Consider the following 16,123-nt stretch of genomic DNA (forward strand, 5'->3'; position numbering starts at 1 on the left):
AACTAAGAATAACTGACATACGTAACATGTTTAAGATTTTCAAGACACTTGACTTATTTCATGTGATCCTCATAACATCCCCCTTTTACTGACAAAAGAACTGAGTCAGAGAATTTAATTGATTTATTCATGTTCACATAAGTACCAAGTGTAAAGGACTTTGAACTTAGGATTTTCTTGATTCCAAATTGAGCGCTCTTAGCGCTATACCATAATGCACCTCAGATTTTAGACTATTCAGGTTTGATGGCACACACTTCTAAGCCTTCTATAGGAGAGGCTGAACCTGGAGATCTCTTTATCTCAGGAGTTCTGAGTTGCAATGGGTTAAGCTGATCAGGTGTCTAGTTTCTGCAATAATGTGGTAAATGCCAGAGAATAGGTAACCACCAGGTTGACTAAGAAGGCTCAGACTATCCCATAGCAGAAAACGGCGTGCATCAAATTTCCCATGCTGATCAGAGTGAGACTAGGGTGGCCTCTGCACTCACAGTCTAGTTCCAGGGGATACAGGGTGACCCACATTTCAAATAAAACAAAACAAAACCTCCCAAATAACTAGGGAAAGTCCTTAGCTCAATACAGAAAAAAAGCACATTCAATCTGTGGGTAAGAAATTAACACTAACAAAGAAATCCTCAAAAACCTTTCATAGCTTAAACACTCATTTAGAGAAAGAATTCAGTTGGATTATCTTATCTTTATACTGTATAAATTTGCAAGTGCATTATTTTCAATGTTGTCTCACTCAATAGAATTTAAACTCTTTCCAGACAGAGAAATCATCAACGTCTATATGCTTTTGAGTGATGGTTTGTAAATTTCTCAAGTATATCCAAACAGACAGATGCTGCCAACTTCTCAAAAATATAGCTGTGACTCTGTGGAGGCAATAGGTCTACCACCTTCTGTGTATATGATGTCCAAATTTTATTACTTCAGGAGACAGAAAACCAAAATGATTAAGTAACTAGTGTCCCCTCCAGGACTCTACTCCACTCACAAAATGCACCCTTACTCCAATCTTCCACTCCAGAAAAAAAAAAAAAGAGTGGCATAGCCTCTCCTTCAATTTTATATTTTACATGAATCAAGGTAATTCTCTGTAAATTAAAAAGTCACATGCATGCATCAGGGTCATGTGATGGAGTCCTACTGTGCTATAAGAAATGATGACAGAGGTGGCTTCAGAAAAATATGACAAGACCTGTAAGAGCTGATGCAAAGTGAAGTGAGAAAAGCAAGATTATTGTTCACAGTAATAGCAATGCTGTAATGGAAGACTTGGCTGCTCTGATCAACATAACGATGCAAGAAAATTTTAAAGGACTCATGATGAAAAAATGCTGTCCAACTCCAGAAAGAGAATTGATGAACTGAGTGTAAATTAAAGAATAATTTTCTCACTTTCTTTATCTTTCTTGCTTCTTTTTGAAATATATGGCAAATATGAAAATGTTTTGCATGATTTAACATGTTAAAAAAAGAGTAATTAAAAAGAGTGATTTTTGTTTATCTCTATAAATTTGAGATTGAGATTGAGAAGAGGACTTTAATTTATGGGAGGAGAGAGTTCTCCAGTTTACTACAAGGTGGGGGTTGCTTTAATTAAAGAGCCTATTTCTGCAATTTTAGTAGTTCCAGAGCACAACTACCAGACTATTTTTGAACCCAGAGAGATAAAAATTAATAAGAAGATAAGTCAGCACTGGGTGGGTTGCAAGTTTTGAGAATTATTTTTGAAAGGACCTGAGACACCCCACAATGCAAGCCTAAATACTACAAAGGCTGAGATACAGTTACAGCAAAAGAAGATGGTTTTAATGCATTTTTAGGGAATCAATCATCAAGAGAGTCAGAGAAGGCTTTTTGGAGAAAGTGACATCTGCAATGATCCATGGTTTACTATTATTTTTTTCTCCCAAACCTCCTCTACAAGATGCTAGTGATACAAAGACATGCAACTCTAAACAAAAAGCACTATGGGATAGCACTTACCATCAGTAAAGCTGATTAAAATAAGACTGATGCTTTGAAAATAATTATCGAAAGTGATGAAATACAGAACAAATTAGTAAAAAACAACAATGAATGATGAATATTCAACTTCCAAGATTAAATGAAAACAAAAGATCTCGCGAAGGATATCAAGCAAAAAAGACTTGTTTCATATTTGAATATTGTCCTTCTGAAAATTAATTTTTTCTCCTGGCATACTTAAGCAAATTGAAGGTGTTCTCTTGCATCTGAATAAAATATCATGTTTGTACTATGTTTTATTAGTCAATGCCTCGTTCCTACCTCAGTGTCCAGGTTAATATGACAGTTTTTGATCAAAAGTATTATGAAGGCAGAGAAAGTGCTTTATTCAAATACATGCCACAGTGTCAGCTGCCGAACAGGGCTATAATAGTAAGTACTACATAAAAAGTGCTAAGCCTTATTCACAATGGCTCTAGGTTTCAATTTCCTCACCTGTAAAACATCAGAGAGAAAGTGTTAGATTAGATCTTTAAGGTCCCTTCCAGCTTTAACAGCTTGATTCCATAAGGTAACATGATTTTAAATTAGAGAGCCTGGAGATGATCCTAAGAGTATGTCTCATATAACATTGCTAACCTCAGGTTTCTATGACATATATTCCTTTCTTTAATGCCTTTAACATGTGGTTTATAGACTTTCTTTTTGGTACCTATCATCCTTGGTGACTTCTAATATTCATATTGATGGCCCATCTTATACATTGGTCTCTCAGTTCTTTAAGCACCTCAACTCTCATGGCCTCCTTCTCTCATTCTCATTCTCAGGCATCTACATGGGATGACCACAGTGTAGACTTTACCAACATTTGGAAGTGCTCTACTTCCAAGAATGAAATTCCTCTCTCTTACTACAGTCTACTCTCCTTTCACCACTCTCACTGTTCCATTATTCCCTCTCATTCATTGATTCTCATCCTCTACTTTTTTCTTCTCCAAGTTCAACACCCTTGTTTAAGTTTTACTTCCTCCTTTCACAGTCTTGATCCTCTGGTGAGTCATTTCAATGACATACATTTCTCTACCCTTGAATCTACTTGCCTTCTTGATCTTTCAATATTTCTTTCTCCTTATTCACCAGTGCAGTATAATCCCTAGTCTGAAGGGGTATCTCCAGGCTTCCTGGTCTATATCTGGTCACTGGACCCAGATGGCTCCAGAGGAGAGAGACTGGTGACTTTGCACAGCTCTCCCTCACTTAAATTCAATTCGCTTGCAAATCATGGCATCACCTTTCTGATGTCATGGTCCTCTTGAAGAAAGAAGGACAAGAAAGTGAGTACTAGTAGCTGCCCCACTGGGGAATCAACTTCTTTCCTTCCTTCCTTTCTTCCTTCCTTCCTGCCTTCCTTCCACCTTTCCTTTCTTCCCTTTACTCCTTCTGTCCACATAGGGTGCTTTGCCCAAAGGAGTATAAATTTTGATTGCTCAAACTTTACAAGATATCTTGGGGTTTACAGGCTAGATTTCTTTCTTAAGGACCATGCCTTAAGCCAAAATCACTCTGGCTCTCATTTATTGACCAACAATAGGCCCCAGCCCAAACTTCATTTGATCATTATTTGGGCCTTGATGGCTCAGGGTGAGTGTAAATAGCAATTGTTTCTATTTTGGCCAGAAACTCTGAAAGTCTTACCCTACCAAATTATTTATGTTTTTTGACTCGGTAAAAGAGGCCATTCTCTGCCTCATTTCTTACCTAGTCTTAATCATTGAATGGGTGTTGCCTTAGTCAAACAGACCTGAGAAAGACCTTAGCTTAAAAAAGCTAAGGTTGTCTACTGCATCCAGGGCCATTTGGGGTTGTCCTAATCCATGTCTTGCCACTGAACCCTGATGGCTCCGGAGAAGAGAATGAGGCTGGTGACTTTGCACAGTCCTGCCTCACTTAAATCTAATTCACTTGAAAGTCAAGGCATCATCTTCCTGATGTCATGGTCCTCTTTGAGAACAAAGGACAAGCAACAACCCCAACCCCTGATCTATTATCTTCTTGGTTTAGAAAGACAGGAAACCTTATTGATTAGGTCCTAACTTCAACTAGAATCTTACCTCTACTCAGTAATCATGTTATTAATCTCCTAGCATAATGTTTTCTCTGTACTATTTTCTCCAGACCTTCTCCTCTCTCCTTAAGCCTCTAAATTCTCCCTGTTATTTTGGGAGATAAACCTCTTACCTTGTTGAGAAAACTTAAGCCATCCTTTGTGAATTTCCTTACCTATTCTCTTCCATAATCCTAAACCTCTTCAGATCTTCTTCTGCACACTTCTCCCTTCTCCCTTTGCCTGTCATCATCATCTCATCACCTTTCGGCTCCTCCAGGACCTCTTACTGTCAGTCTCCACAACCTCTTCCATCCCACCCATCTCTCTTCTTCAATCTCTCTCTTCTGGATTTCTCCCCAGGTTCCGTTCTCTCCTTCTATTTTCTCTCTATGCACCCTAACACTTGGCAATTTCATGCAGACCAATGGTTTCAATTACATCTAGGAGGATGACTCCCACATCTGTAATGCCAAATCTAACCTCTTCCCTGAGCTCTAGTCCCACATTTCTAACTTGTGGTTGGACATCTAGAGATCCTCCCCAGGATGTCCTGTCTGTACCTCAAACTTAATAATTTTCAAACAATTAATTGTTTTTCCTCCAAAAGCAGCTCCTTTTCCATTTGTGTTAATGATACCACCATCTTTCCAGTCCTTTAGCTAAAAACTTCAGAATCCTTGAATTTTTCTCTCTCTGTACCAGCCCAATCCATTAAGTGGCTAAACCAAATCCTATCAATTCTCTCTGACAACAGCTTTGTTCCTTCCCTCTTTTGTGGCTAATAGACTAGGTCAAAGTCTTATTTCTTCTAACCAGGGCTACTGTAATGCTCTCCTAATTGGTCTCCCTGTCTTCAATTTCCCGGTTCTAATTCATTCTTCACCCTAAGGTCTCTATAATCTTTCTAATGCATATAATCATGTCATTCTTCCACTCAAAAGCCTTTGGTGGCTACCTACTGCCTATTGAGTAAAATACAACTGGCATTCAAGGTCCTCTGCAAACATATCAAACTCAATACATCCAAAACAGAAATCATTATTTTTTCCCCAAGATCTACTGTTCAAAATTTCCCTACTTATATCAAGGGTATCATGATGTGTCCAGTCAATAAAGTTCACAACTTTGATTTTACAATTGGCTCCTCCTCCCCTACTCCACCAATCCGGTCAGTTCCCAAATCTTGTGGTTTCTGCTTCCACATTATCATTTGCATCCATTGCCATATGCCTAGTGACCCAGCCAGCACACATGTTTAGTCCATCATGATCCCTCACTTGGATTATTATAATGACCTCCTAATTCATCCAAAAAGTGATTTTGTAAAAGTGCAAATTTGACAATGTCACTCCTCTACTTAATCAACTCTATGATAAAATGTAAACTCCTCAGTTTTGCTTTTAAATGCCTCCAGAAACTAGTGTCAATCTACCTTTCCAATCTTATACATTATTCTCTTTTCTATTCTCTCTGGTTTAGCCAAACTGACCTTTCCTCTCTTCGCATGCAATACACCCATCTTCTATCTCCATACATTTATATTTATATTGGCTGTTCCCTCATTTCTGGAATTCATGCCCTTTTCACCTCTGTTTCTTAGGATCCCTTGTTTTCTTCAAAATTCATGTCAAGCACCACCTTCTATGGGAAGCCAACCTCCCTTCCCCCCTCAATCACCTTGTGTTTATTTTGTATACAATTATATAAGTACAAGTCTCCTCCAATGAAATATAATAAATATATTGAAAATAGGAAGTTCAATTTTTTTCTTTGCATCCCGCATTCCTAGCCTGGTCCATAGATACATAATAAATGCTTGTTGACTGATTTACTGAGATATCTTTTGGAATACTCTCTTTGCTCTATCAGTCAATCAACTAAGGGCCTAGTGTTAAGCACTGTGCTAAATACTGGAGGAGGAAGGCAAAAACAAAATAAAAAACTGGTCCCTGCTCTAAATGAGCTCATAGTCTAATGGTGAAGACAGAAAGGCTTCTTATAGGAGATGCGACTACAGTTGCGACTTAAAGGAAGCCAGGGAAGAAGTTAGGAGACAGAGATGAGGCAGGGAGGCATTCCAGGAGTGGGGAAATGGCCAAAATAGAGAGATCTTCCTCACTAAAAGTCCCTAACACCACTAATCATTTTAAAAGTTCCTTCTCGGGGATAGCCAAGTGGTGCAGTGAATAGAGTACCTTTCCTGCAGTCAGGAGGACCCAAGTTCAAAGCAGGTCTAGGACATTTGGCACTTACTAGCTGGGTGACCTTGGGCAAGTCACTTAATCACTCTTGCCTTGCCTTTCCCCCCTCCAAAAAAAATAAGTAAAAGTTCCTTCCCCAACAGATGAAATAAAGCCGTTTCTTCTTCAGTACTCCAGAACGCATGTGAGATCAGAGGGATGGTACACGAGGCTATCTCTTATGGACAGAAGCATTATTGATGACGTGGGAATATCACCAGGTAGTTCTTTCCAGTCCCTGGAGACCCCTCCATCACAATTTCAGCGCTGAGGAATTTATGTCTTATTCCACAAGCAATAGGGAGCCACTGAAAGTTTTTGGAGTGGAAGGAAGGTCAACGTCGGGATGCCCTTATCACTGGACCAATACGCAAGCAGTAGGGTGCAGAGGCTGAATTAGGGAGGTGGGTAAACCCGCAGAAAGAACAGATGGGGAGGGGGCTGCCCTTCCAGGAATAGGAAAATTCTTAGCCTCTGGTGTTGGGATTTACAGTTAAAGTGGCCCCAGGAGGGGAGGAGGGTGTACTCGGGCTAGGGAGAGGAAGGGAGGGAGGAAACCTGGGGAGATCAAGAGGTGGGAGTGGAAGAGCCAACTTGGCCCGGGGCTGATTGGCTGCGAGACCCAGCCCTCTCCTACTAGTTTAAAAGAGTTGGAGAAGCCAGAGCTCCGGCCGCCTGTGCCCAGGAGGAGGAGGAGTCGCGGACCCCAGTTTCTCCAGCTCCCCGGCTCTCTTGTGACCTACCTCCGCTTCCACTCTCACAGTTGCTTTTGAGTTTGCCGCCGAGAAGGAGGTAGGAGAGGAGGTAAAAAGTGGACGCGGCTCGGGGAGCCCAGTGTGCCATGCGCCGCGCCAGCCGAGACTACACCAAGTACCTGCGGGGTTCCGAGGAGATGGGCAGCGGCAGCTCCGGAGTCCCCCACGAGGGTCCCCTGCACCCCGCACCACCCCCCGTCCCGCCCCAGCCCCCACCCGCCTCTCGGTCCATCCTGGTAGCCTTCATGGTGTTGGGGCTGGGCCAGGTCGTCTGCAGCGTTGCCTTGTTTCTCTACTTCAAAACCCAGGTGAGTGAGTGACCGCTTGCGCCAGTGCGCCCAGATAGCGCTTCCCGGGGCCACTCGGACCCTCTGTTTCATTCCACCACCACCCCTCCTCCGATTCCCCAAGCGGCCCCGAAGAGGGGTTTGTTAAATCTCACCACTCCTCCCTTTTATGTTCTTTTTTCTACTACTGTGTCGGAATTTAACTTCCCTCTGAGCTCCACCTTTTCCTAATCTAGGTAGTGTTGGACAGAGGACAGAATTAAAGTGACTTCAAAGCCAGCTGTTGGCCACTGGCTTCCCCACGCTTGGAGCCTGAACCAGACGGCTCATCATTTCCCCATCATTTCTCCCCACACCACCTGTGTCCCAGGGCTTAGACTCACCTGGTTTGAAATCTCTTCCTCCCACCCGCCCCACTAATGGGAAGTTTTCCCACTCTTTGCCCCCTCCCCCCCCCACCCCCGCCCCGCTCCACCCCAAGAAGATAAGATCACCTCAGACTTTGATTTTATTGCCGTCTTGGAAAAAGCACCAACCCAAATCCACCTCGCCGAAGGGCTGGCCTCACCTCACAGCCTCCTGCTCCTCGCTGCCTCGGGCTTAGTGGGGATGACTCTATTTTGGGTATTGGGTTTTCTTTTCAGGCACTCCCTCATCTCAGGGTTCCATCCTGGGTACTCGACAAACAGCTGCCTAGCTGTATCTCGAAGCGGAAGTTTCAGTGGCGCATGAAGCGCCAGCAGGCACTTGAAAAATGGGTCTAAGTTTAGGGCTGGCATCTTGTGAAGTTTTGGTGTGTGCAGAATAGAAAAAAAAACAGCATCCCATTATCCTGGTTCCCTTACCCAAAGTGGATGTTCCTGGGTTTTCTCATGAGCCTTTGCATGCAATGGTTTCACTGGACAATACACATGGTTCCCCTCTGTGCCTTCCAGAGTGGAGGTGAACAGTGAAGGAGGAGAGATTTGTCCTTCCTAGAGGACAATTTTGCAAACCACAAAAATCTAGTAAATAGCCTCTTTTCCTCCTCCTCCCCCATCTGTGTGACCCAGGACAAATTGCTTAACTTCTCTGTGCTTCAGTTTCCTCATATGTAAAATGAAGGGTTTGGACCCCATGACCTCTGAGGTTCCTCCCAGCTCTAAATCTGGGATTTTGTGATGCAAACACTGCTCTATGGATCAGAACCGTAGGGAGATAGTAAAAAGGCATGGTTAAGGCTGTAACATTATGCTTTCTGGTGGTTTATGCTTTTAAGTCCTTGTTTTCTTGGAAATTGCAGTGCAGCTGGTTGGGATTCATTTAAATCCCCTTGTCTGCTACTCTCAACTCTTTCTCAGAGGAAGTGGGGGGCTGACTGTGCATTTCTTTATGGGAAAAGAAAGTTGAAGTCTGGCTTCTTTGGCTTTCAGGCTCCTAGAAAGGTGATTACCAAAGTAGGGTGCACTAATTTGGGGAACTCTGTGCTTTGCTGGAGATGAGTGGCAGAGTGTGTGTGTGTGTGTATATGTATGTGTGTGTGTATGTATGTATGTGTATGTGTGTACATATGGATGTATTCACAAGTGTGTAGGGTTGAAAAGAGGGCAGTAACTCTTGGTTTGTGGGATTTTTGTTGAGTGTTCATTGAATAGTCTGTCTGCAGAAATATTTTTTGATTGTCTCTTAAAGGGAAAGTAGTTATATATATGTATATATATATATAAAATTTTGACATTCAAAATAGCAATATTTAGAATGTAACAAATTTGTCACTTTATGTTGAGATAGGATGCTTTTCCTAAGGGGGGGGGAAGTCTAGTTTTAAAATAGTTTACTTGAAATGTAAGCAATTGATGCCTTGATTAAAATCATTTCATAGCACAGTAGCACAGTAACAACGTAACACATAACACTATAACAATTCATTCATTGACTGACACTACTGATGCATATATTGTCCTAATGCATCATTTAACAAACATTTATTGAACTCTTATCTGTATAGTAAGTGATGTTGGGAGGTAGAAGAAAAACACATGAACCTTGTTTATAGCAACCATATGGCACAAATTCTCTATGACAGTCTTGGTTTCATAGTAATAAAATGTACTTCTAAGGAATATTCTTTGTTCTGAGTTTTGGTTCAGTTAATTAGATGGTCCTTCTCCAACCTCAAAGAGCTTACGATGAAAGATAGTCTCTCTCTCAAGGTCCCTAAAATCGAATTCAAACAAAATAGAATAATATTCAGAAAATAGATGGAAAATACAAGCAAGATCATATAGAACTTTGAAACAAAAGTAAACAACCTGAAGGATCTTGCGTTGGTTCTGCAGAGTAAGCTGATTGAAGGTTTCTTGAGGTAAGACGCTAAAGTGGTTGCCACATAGGGGAGGGGGAAGTTGAGGGAAGACAGGAGAGTAAAGAGGAACTCAGAGGACCAGTTATAGCTGGCTTCTTTGTCAGGAACAGAGTAAGAGTGGGTTGAGCAGTAACAGGAAATAAACATGGCAAGGTGGGAGGAAAAGAGCTGGTGGTGTGCTGGTGTCACTGATTTTTTTTCCTAAGATAGTAAGTCAGATTAGAGATGGTTGGTGGTATGAAACTTCCAACTGAATGAGACATTGTTTAGTGTAAGAGGTAATGCCAGTAGAATTTAAAAAATAAGCAGGTTTATGTACTTTTCAAAATTCAAAAGTACTGGGGTAGCTAGGTGGCTCAGTGAGTAGATCACAGGCCCTGAACTCATGAAGACCTGAGTTGAAAATCTGACCTCAGACACTTGACACTAGCTGTGGGACCTTGGGCAAGTCATTTAACCCCAATTGTCTTTCCTTCTCTCCTCCAAAAAACAAACAAACACAAATTTAAAAGTATTGCTCTGAAAAGAATGATCCCCAAATCTTTTTCTATAGTGTGTACATCTGTTGGTGAGTCAATGCAGTTCAGCAAATGAATGTTTGAAAAGCACTTAGTATGTGCAAGAAAAGTCATAGGCTCTATGAATACAAAAATGAACAATAATACAGCCTCTGCCCTCAGAAAGCTTGCATTCTGTGTATGTGTGAGGAGATGGTCTGAGTGGTGAAATAACAAACACATGGACAAGTGAATACAAGGTCATTTGAGGAGGAAGGAAGTATCAGGGGATTTGGACAAGCCTGTTGGATGTGGCCTATTGGAGGTGGCTTATTGGTATAATGTTGAAAGGAGATAAAAACATAAATATAATATATAAACGTATATATTATATGTAATATATATATAAATTTTAAGAGGAACAGAGTAGGGGTAGTATATTTTAGCTTATATAAAACATTTATTTATATGATATTTATCAGAAACAACTAGTTTGTCAACTTGGCTCAAATATATACATATATATTTAAATTTTATTTTATTTTTCTCAATTACATATAAAACTTTTTAGCATTCATCTTTTTAAAATTTTGAATTCTGAATTCTCTCTTTCTTCTACCCCCCTCCTTGAGAAGGCAAGCAATTTGATATAGATTACAAATGTGAAGTCATGCAAAACATTTCCTTATCATACATGTTGCAAAAGAAAACACAGAGCAAAAACAAAACACGAAAAATTTAAAAAAGGTACACTTCTATCACTATTCAGACTTCCGATTGGCTGAAATACAAAGGGCATGGTTAAAGTAATGTTAAAAATAACTGGAAAAGTTGACTTCAGCCAACTTGTGGAGGGTCTTAATGTCAGATCAAGTACTTTTTATTTTATTCTAGGGGCAATAGGGAGTCACTGAAGATTCTTGAGCAGGGAAATGACATGACTAGACTTAAACATTAGGAAAATTATTTGGTCAGCTAAGTGGAAGATGGATCCAGGAAGGAAGAGACTCCAAGAGGTGTGAATGGAGAGGAGACAGATTGGAGACATAAGATTTGGCAACTGATTAGATATGGGAAGTAAGGGAAAGGAATAATACGGATAATTCCAAGGTTACCAACGTGTTACCAAGTAGTTGGTGATGCCCTCGATAAAAATCTAACAGTTTTTAATGTCAGTCATCCAATTCCTAGAGGAAAGATTTCCTAAATGTTATTGAGGACTTGGTTTTCCATTGTACTTTCATAGAAGAGTAAATATTCATCGAATACCACGAACATGAAGCTATGCTGCATCATAGTAACATTTTACAAAGTTCATCTCCTAGGGGAGAAAATGTTGGAAGCAACTCATTTAAGCAAATATATTATGGAATATGTTTGCAAGTACTTTACGTATCTATGTAGAATTTCTGTTTAAATATCAGTAAGCCTATGGCTAACATGAGACCTTCTGTGAGATTTTTGGAGGAGTTTTCTATAATATAGAATGCCAGAGCTGGAAAGAACCTTAGAGATCTCCAAGAAGTCCTTGTCCTTAATTTTATATTTAAGTAAATTGAAGTTCAGGGAGATGAAATCCCTTGGCCAACATTACAAAAGTAATAAATGGCACAACTAGACTTTAAATACTTCATGCCAATGAATATAATGCTGGGCCTGGAGTCAGGAAGACTCATCTTCATGAGTTCAAATCTGGTCTCAGACATTTATTAGCTATAGTGACTCTAGGAAAATCACTTAACCTCTCCTTGCCTCAGTTTCCTCAACTGAAGAATGAAGATAATAATAGTATCTGTCTCTCTGGGTTGTTGTGAGGATTAAATAAACTAATATTTGTAAAGCACTTAGCACAGTATTGAAACATAGTAGGTATCATATGGATGCTAGCTACCACTTCTACTACCATGGCTGCTGGTGCTGCTACTATTAAATTCATGTTTCCTTTTGAATTTGCATTGGAATGTGGCGCCACGTAAAAGATCAAGAATATATTAGTTTCCACTGAATTTGCTTGTTTTGTGGCTTAATTTGGCATTTCCAAATCCATGGGAGCATGTGAGTGGCTAGTGTTAGATAACACATATGTGATCATCAGTTATATGTTATAGACAATTCCTTTGCTCTTATATTTCATATTATAGTCATTCATGTGTGTGGTATGTTCAGTTACTGAATTGTATGTTGCATTGGGTACAGACCTTGTATTATTTAATTTTGTTCTGTATGCCAATGCAGAATGCTCTACATTTATGGTTAAGAGGACAATGAGGAGAAGGTACTGAGTGTTGGTATTGTGGGTTTGATGTTACTCAGTCATTTTCAGTTCATGTCCAACTCTTTGTGACCCCTTTTGAGGTTTTCTTGGCAGAGATATAGGTGTGGTTTCCCATTTCCTTCTCAAGTTCATGTTGCAGATAAAGAACGGAGGCAAGCAGGTTTAGGTGACTTGCTAGTAATTGTCTGGGGCCAAATTTGAACTCAGGTCTTCCGGACTCCAAGTCCAATGCTCTATCCACTGAGCCACCTAGCTGTCGCCTAGGCAAGCAGAGATTAAGATGAAAACATTCATATTTAACATTGCCTGGGCTCATACAGCTAGTAAGTGAGGCCAAATTTGAACTCAAAAAGGTGAGTATTCCTGACTCCAGACCCAGTGCTCTGTGCTCTTTGGCACCACTTAGATGCCCTGGGTTAAGAATCACAAAATAGAAGCATTTCAGAGTTGGAAAGGACCTTGGTGGCCATATAGCTCAATCCAAACTGAAAGGAACCCCTTCTTTAATATATCCAACCAATCATTATGTAGTCTCTTCCTGAAGATTTCCAACAAGGAAGAACTCAGTAGCTCATCAAGACCATTTTGGACAAGAAGCCTTCTCTGATTCAAGCCTAAATTTGCATGTTGGCAGTTTTCATTGAATTGGTTCTGGTTTTGCCCTCTAGAGGATGAGCAAAACAAAGTCACCTACACAACAGCTCTCTAAACCCTTGAAGAAAGTCCTTTTATCCCCTCTCAGTCTTATTTCCTCTTAGCTTCACATACCTGGTTCTTTCACCTTCTCCTGGTATAACTCGGACTCAGGGTCCTTTGCATCCTAGTTACCCTTGACTAGACCCTCTCCACTTCATCAGTCTTCCTGAACTGTGGAAGCACAATGGAGCACAATACTCTAGATGTGGTCTGATCAGAGGTCAAAGGGGTGTGAATTCACCCACCGGATGAGGATTCAGAGGAGGTGGGTTCAAATCACAGTTCTGTGGCTTATTGCCCTGTGACTTGGGCAAGTCAATTAATCTTTCTGGGACTCAGTTTCTTCATTGTAAAATGAGAGGGTTGAACTAGATGACCTCAGAAGACCCTCGTAAAGAGATCCCTGTGACCTCTTTGAAGCCTTTCCTCTCCTAATGCAGCCCAAGATGGCATTTGTTATGTCACACAACTGACTCAGAGTTTATAGGGATCTCCAAAGAAGAGCTGTTGAACATACTTTATAAATTGTCAGCCTTAGTTTGTTCATTTAAAGGAAACTTAAGACTTATTATCTCCTATTTTCTTCATATGAACGTGGTTTGAGTATACATTTCTTGAGAGTAGGGATTGTTTCATTATTTGTACCTCCAGTCCTAGGATAATGTTGACGCATAGTAGGTGCTTAATATGTGGGGCAGCTTGGTGGCACAATAGATAGAGCACTGACCCTGAACTCAGCAAAACTGGTCTTTTTGAATTCAAATCGAACCTCAAGCACTTCTTAGTTGTGTGACCCTGGGCACGTCCCTTAACCCTGTTTGCCTCAGTTTCCTCTTCTGTAAAATGAACTGGAGAAGGAAATGGCAAACCACTCTGGTATCCCATGAAAAGTCAGATATGACTAAAAACAACTCAACAATAATAACAAAGTAATAAGGGAGTGTTTATTGATTGATTGATTTGAATATTAAAAATGAATTAGATTTAATGGCTTTTGTGTTATTCCAATATCTAGAGAAAAGAAAGTGATGTGTAGTCATCCTCCACCACCATTCACAGGGAAAGATAAAGCTACAGTTAGATATTTGCTGTTCACTCTTATATATACAAAGGGATATAATTCTTTGCAAATGTTGCTTATAAGTGAACATGCTATTTCTAAACCTCCCGAAGTTTAATTGGCTGCTCAAATGGGGCTGAAACTTTTCCAAACACTCAAGCTTTTACCTTTTCAGCATTGTCCCTTGTAAGCACAAACCACAGGAGTGCTGTGAACTTACGTAGAGCTATCTGATGCAGGGGTGTGGGGGCTGCCTGTTTGAACTCACAGATAACGCAGTGGTAGAAATGTCAAGCATCCTGCCTCACTTAAACCTTTTGAGAGGAAGAAGAAAGCTTTGATGAAATATGAAAAGGTTAGCTCCTTTTATAGGAAATATGGAAAGAGGTCATTGTCATTTACATTTCAGTCAGTTATAGAAATAATTAAGATACCAAGCCATCTGATGCTGTGCCATGTCAAACACGATCAGATATAATTATTTGGTACTCACTAAACATTATGAGGTTTTTCAAATAATTTACCTGAAATAGCAAATGATCTATTCCTCACACAGAAATTGTATGTTTGACAGAAATCTATTAATTGATTACTGAGTAATTAAACATAGTCAGAAACATAGACTTGAAAAAATTGCTTTTTGTTGATTATCAGCCTTGTGACTCATCTACGTAGAGGCTTAAGGGCCAGAAGGGAGTGCTGCTGGGTGGCTAAGGCCTTCACTCAGCTTAGACCCTTTCTTTAGTGTAGTCATCCCAACTTAGAAGCATTGGAATGGAAGTCCTCCTCCAGACAAGCCTGCACTCTGTCTTCACCTTTATCTTCAGAATGGTAAAAGCTGCATAGGTGAGCTATAAAGCACTAGGGCAAAAAAGTTGTAGGTTGTGGTTTTTTTTTTTTTTCAAATAAAATTAAAGTCAATGTTCATGTCTAAAGTATTTTAATTCAATTCTGAAAACATTTGTTAGGTGCTTACTCTGTACAAGGCACTGAGTTTGGTATAGAATATCTGAATTTAAAAAAAAAAATCTCATGACAGTTCATTAATTTACCTTTTCCTTTGAATCTCTGTATCTGTACTTATAAGAAGGGGACTGCCCCCTTGTAATTTGACAATGCATCGGTCACCTTTGCTCCCTTCCCACATTTATATAAAAGGGAGATAGACGAAGGGAAGAATTCATAGGGGAAAGAAAGGAAGGAGGTATTGTTTGGATTTAGGTGTGGAAACAAAAATTTTAATGAAGAGAAAAGGAGGGAGTTTGTGGGAAAACAGGAAGCAAATTTTATTTCCACACTTTGATGGGGAGTTGTGACCTAGCATGGACAGGTTAGAGGTCAGAAACTAATGCCCAGGCCTAAGGAGCTGTGTGAGGAAGAGCCTATCAGAGGAGAACATGAAGTCACATGGCCAGGGGACTGTATCTCGGGAAATCCAAAGTTCAGAATTCTATAAGGGTCCTGTCTCATCCTGACCTTGTTATAGTCCTTCTGATAGCCATGCTGGAAGCTACCCATTCCTTCAGAGGAAGGAACGTAGGTCTTCCCTACTCTGAACTCCGTTTTTGATAAATTTTTCTTGATACCTTAAAAAAAAAAAAATCACATGATCCTTGAAATCCAGGAATTTACTGAGGGAGATTGTATCTGCCCATTTACTTTGAGACTCTAATAAAACTGTGAGCTCTGCTGAGGTACTCCCTCCAAAAAGGAAGATGCCTACAAATCCAGGGTGACTCTTGTTCATGTCGTCCCATCAGTCTGACACTGGTGGCTCATTGGATAAGCCAATGAACGAACATCATACCATGCATATTTTAAAATATCTGTAAATAGAAGAAATTAAATGTGTTTATAAGAATTATTTTATGCATAAGACCAC

General features: G+C 40.2%; 1 protein-coding gene across 1 annotated transcript in view; it reads left to right on the top strand.

The window, feature by feature from the left end:
- Positions 1–6,965: 6,965 nt before the first annotated feature.
- TNFSF11 (TNF superfamily member 11) overlaps positions 6,966–16,123 on the top strand; it is a 55,815-nt gene continuing 46,657 nt past the window's right edge. The window contains exon 1 of the mRNA XM_072617145.1: positions 6,966–7,390. Coding sequence (XP_072473246.1) covers positions 7,169–7,390 — 222 coding nt within the window. The 5' untranslated portion in view covers positions 6,966–7,168. The remainder of the gene's footprint in view (positions 7,391–16,123) is intronic.

The sequence above is a fragment of the Notamacropus eugenii genome, chromosome 6 (assembly GCF_028372415.1).
Source record: "Notamacropus eugenii isolate mMacEug1 chromosome 6, mMacEug1.pri_v2, whole genome shotgun sequence".
Classification (NCBI taxonomy): Eukaryota; Metazoa; Chordata; class Mammalia; order Diprotodontia; family Macropodidae; genus Notamacropus; species Notamacropus eugenii.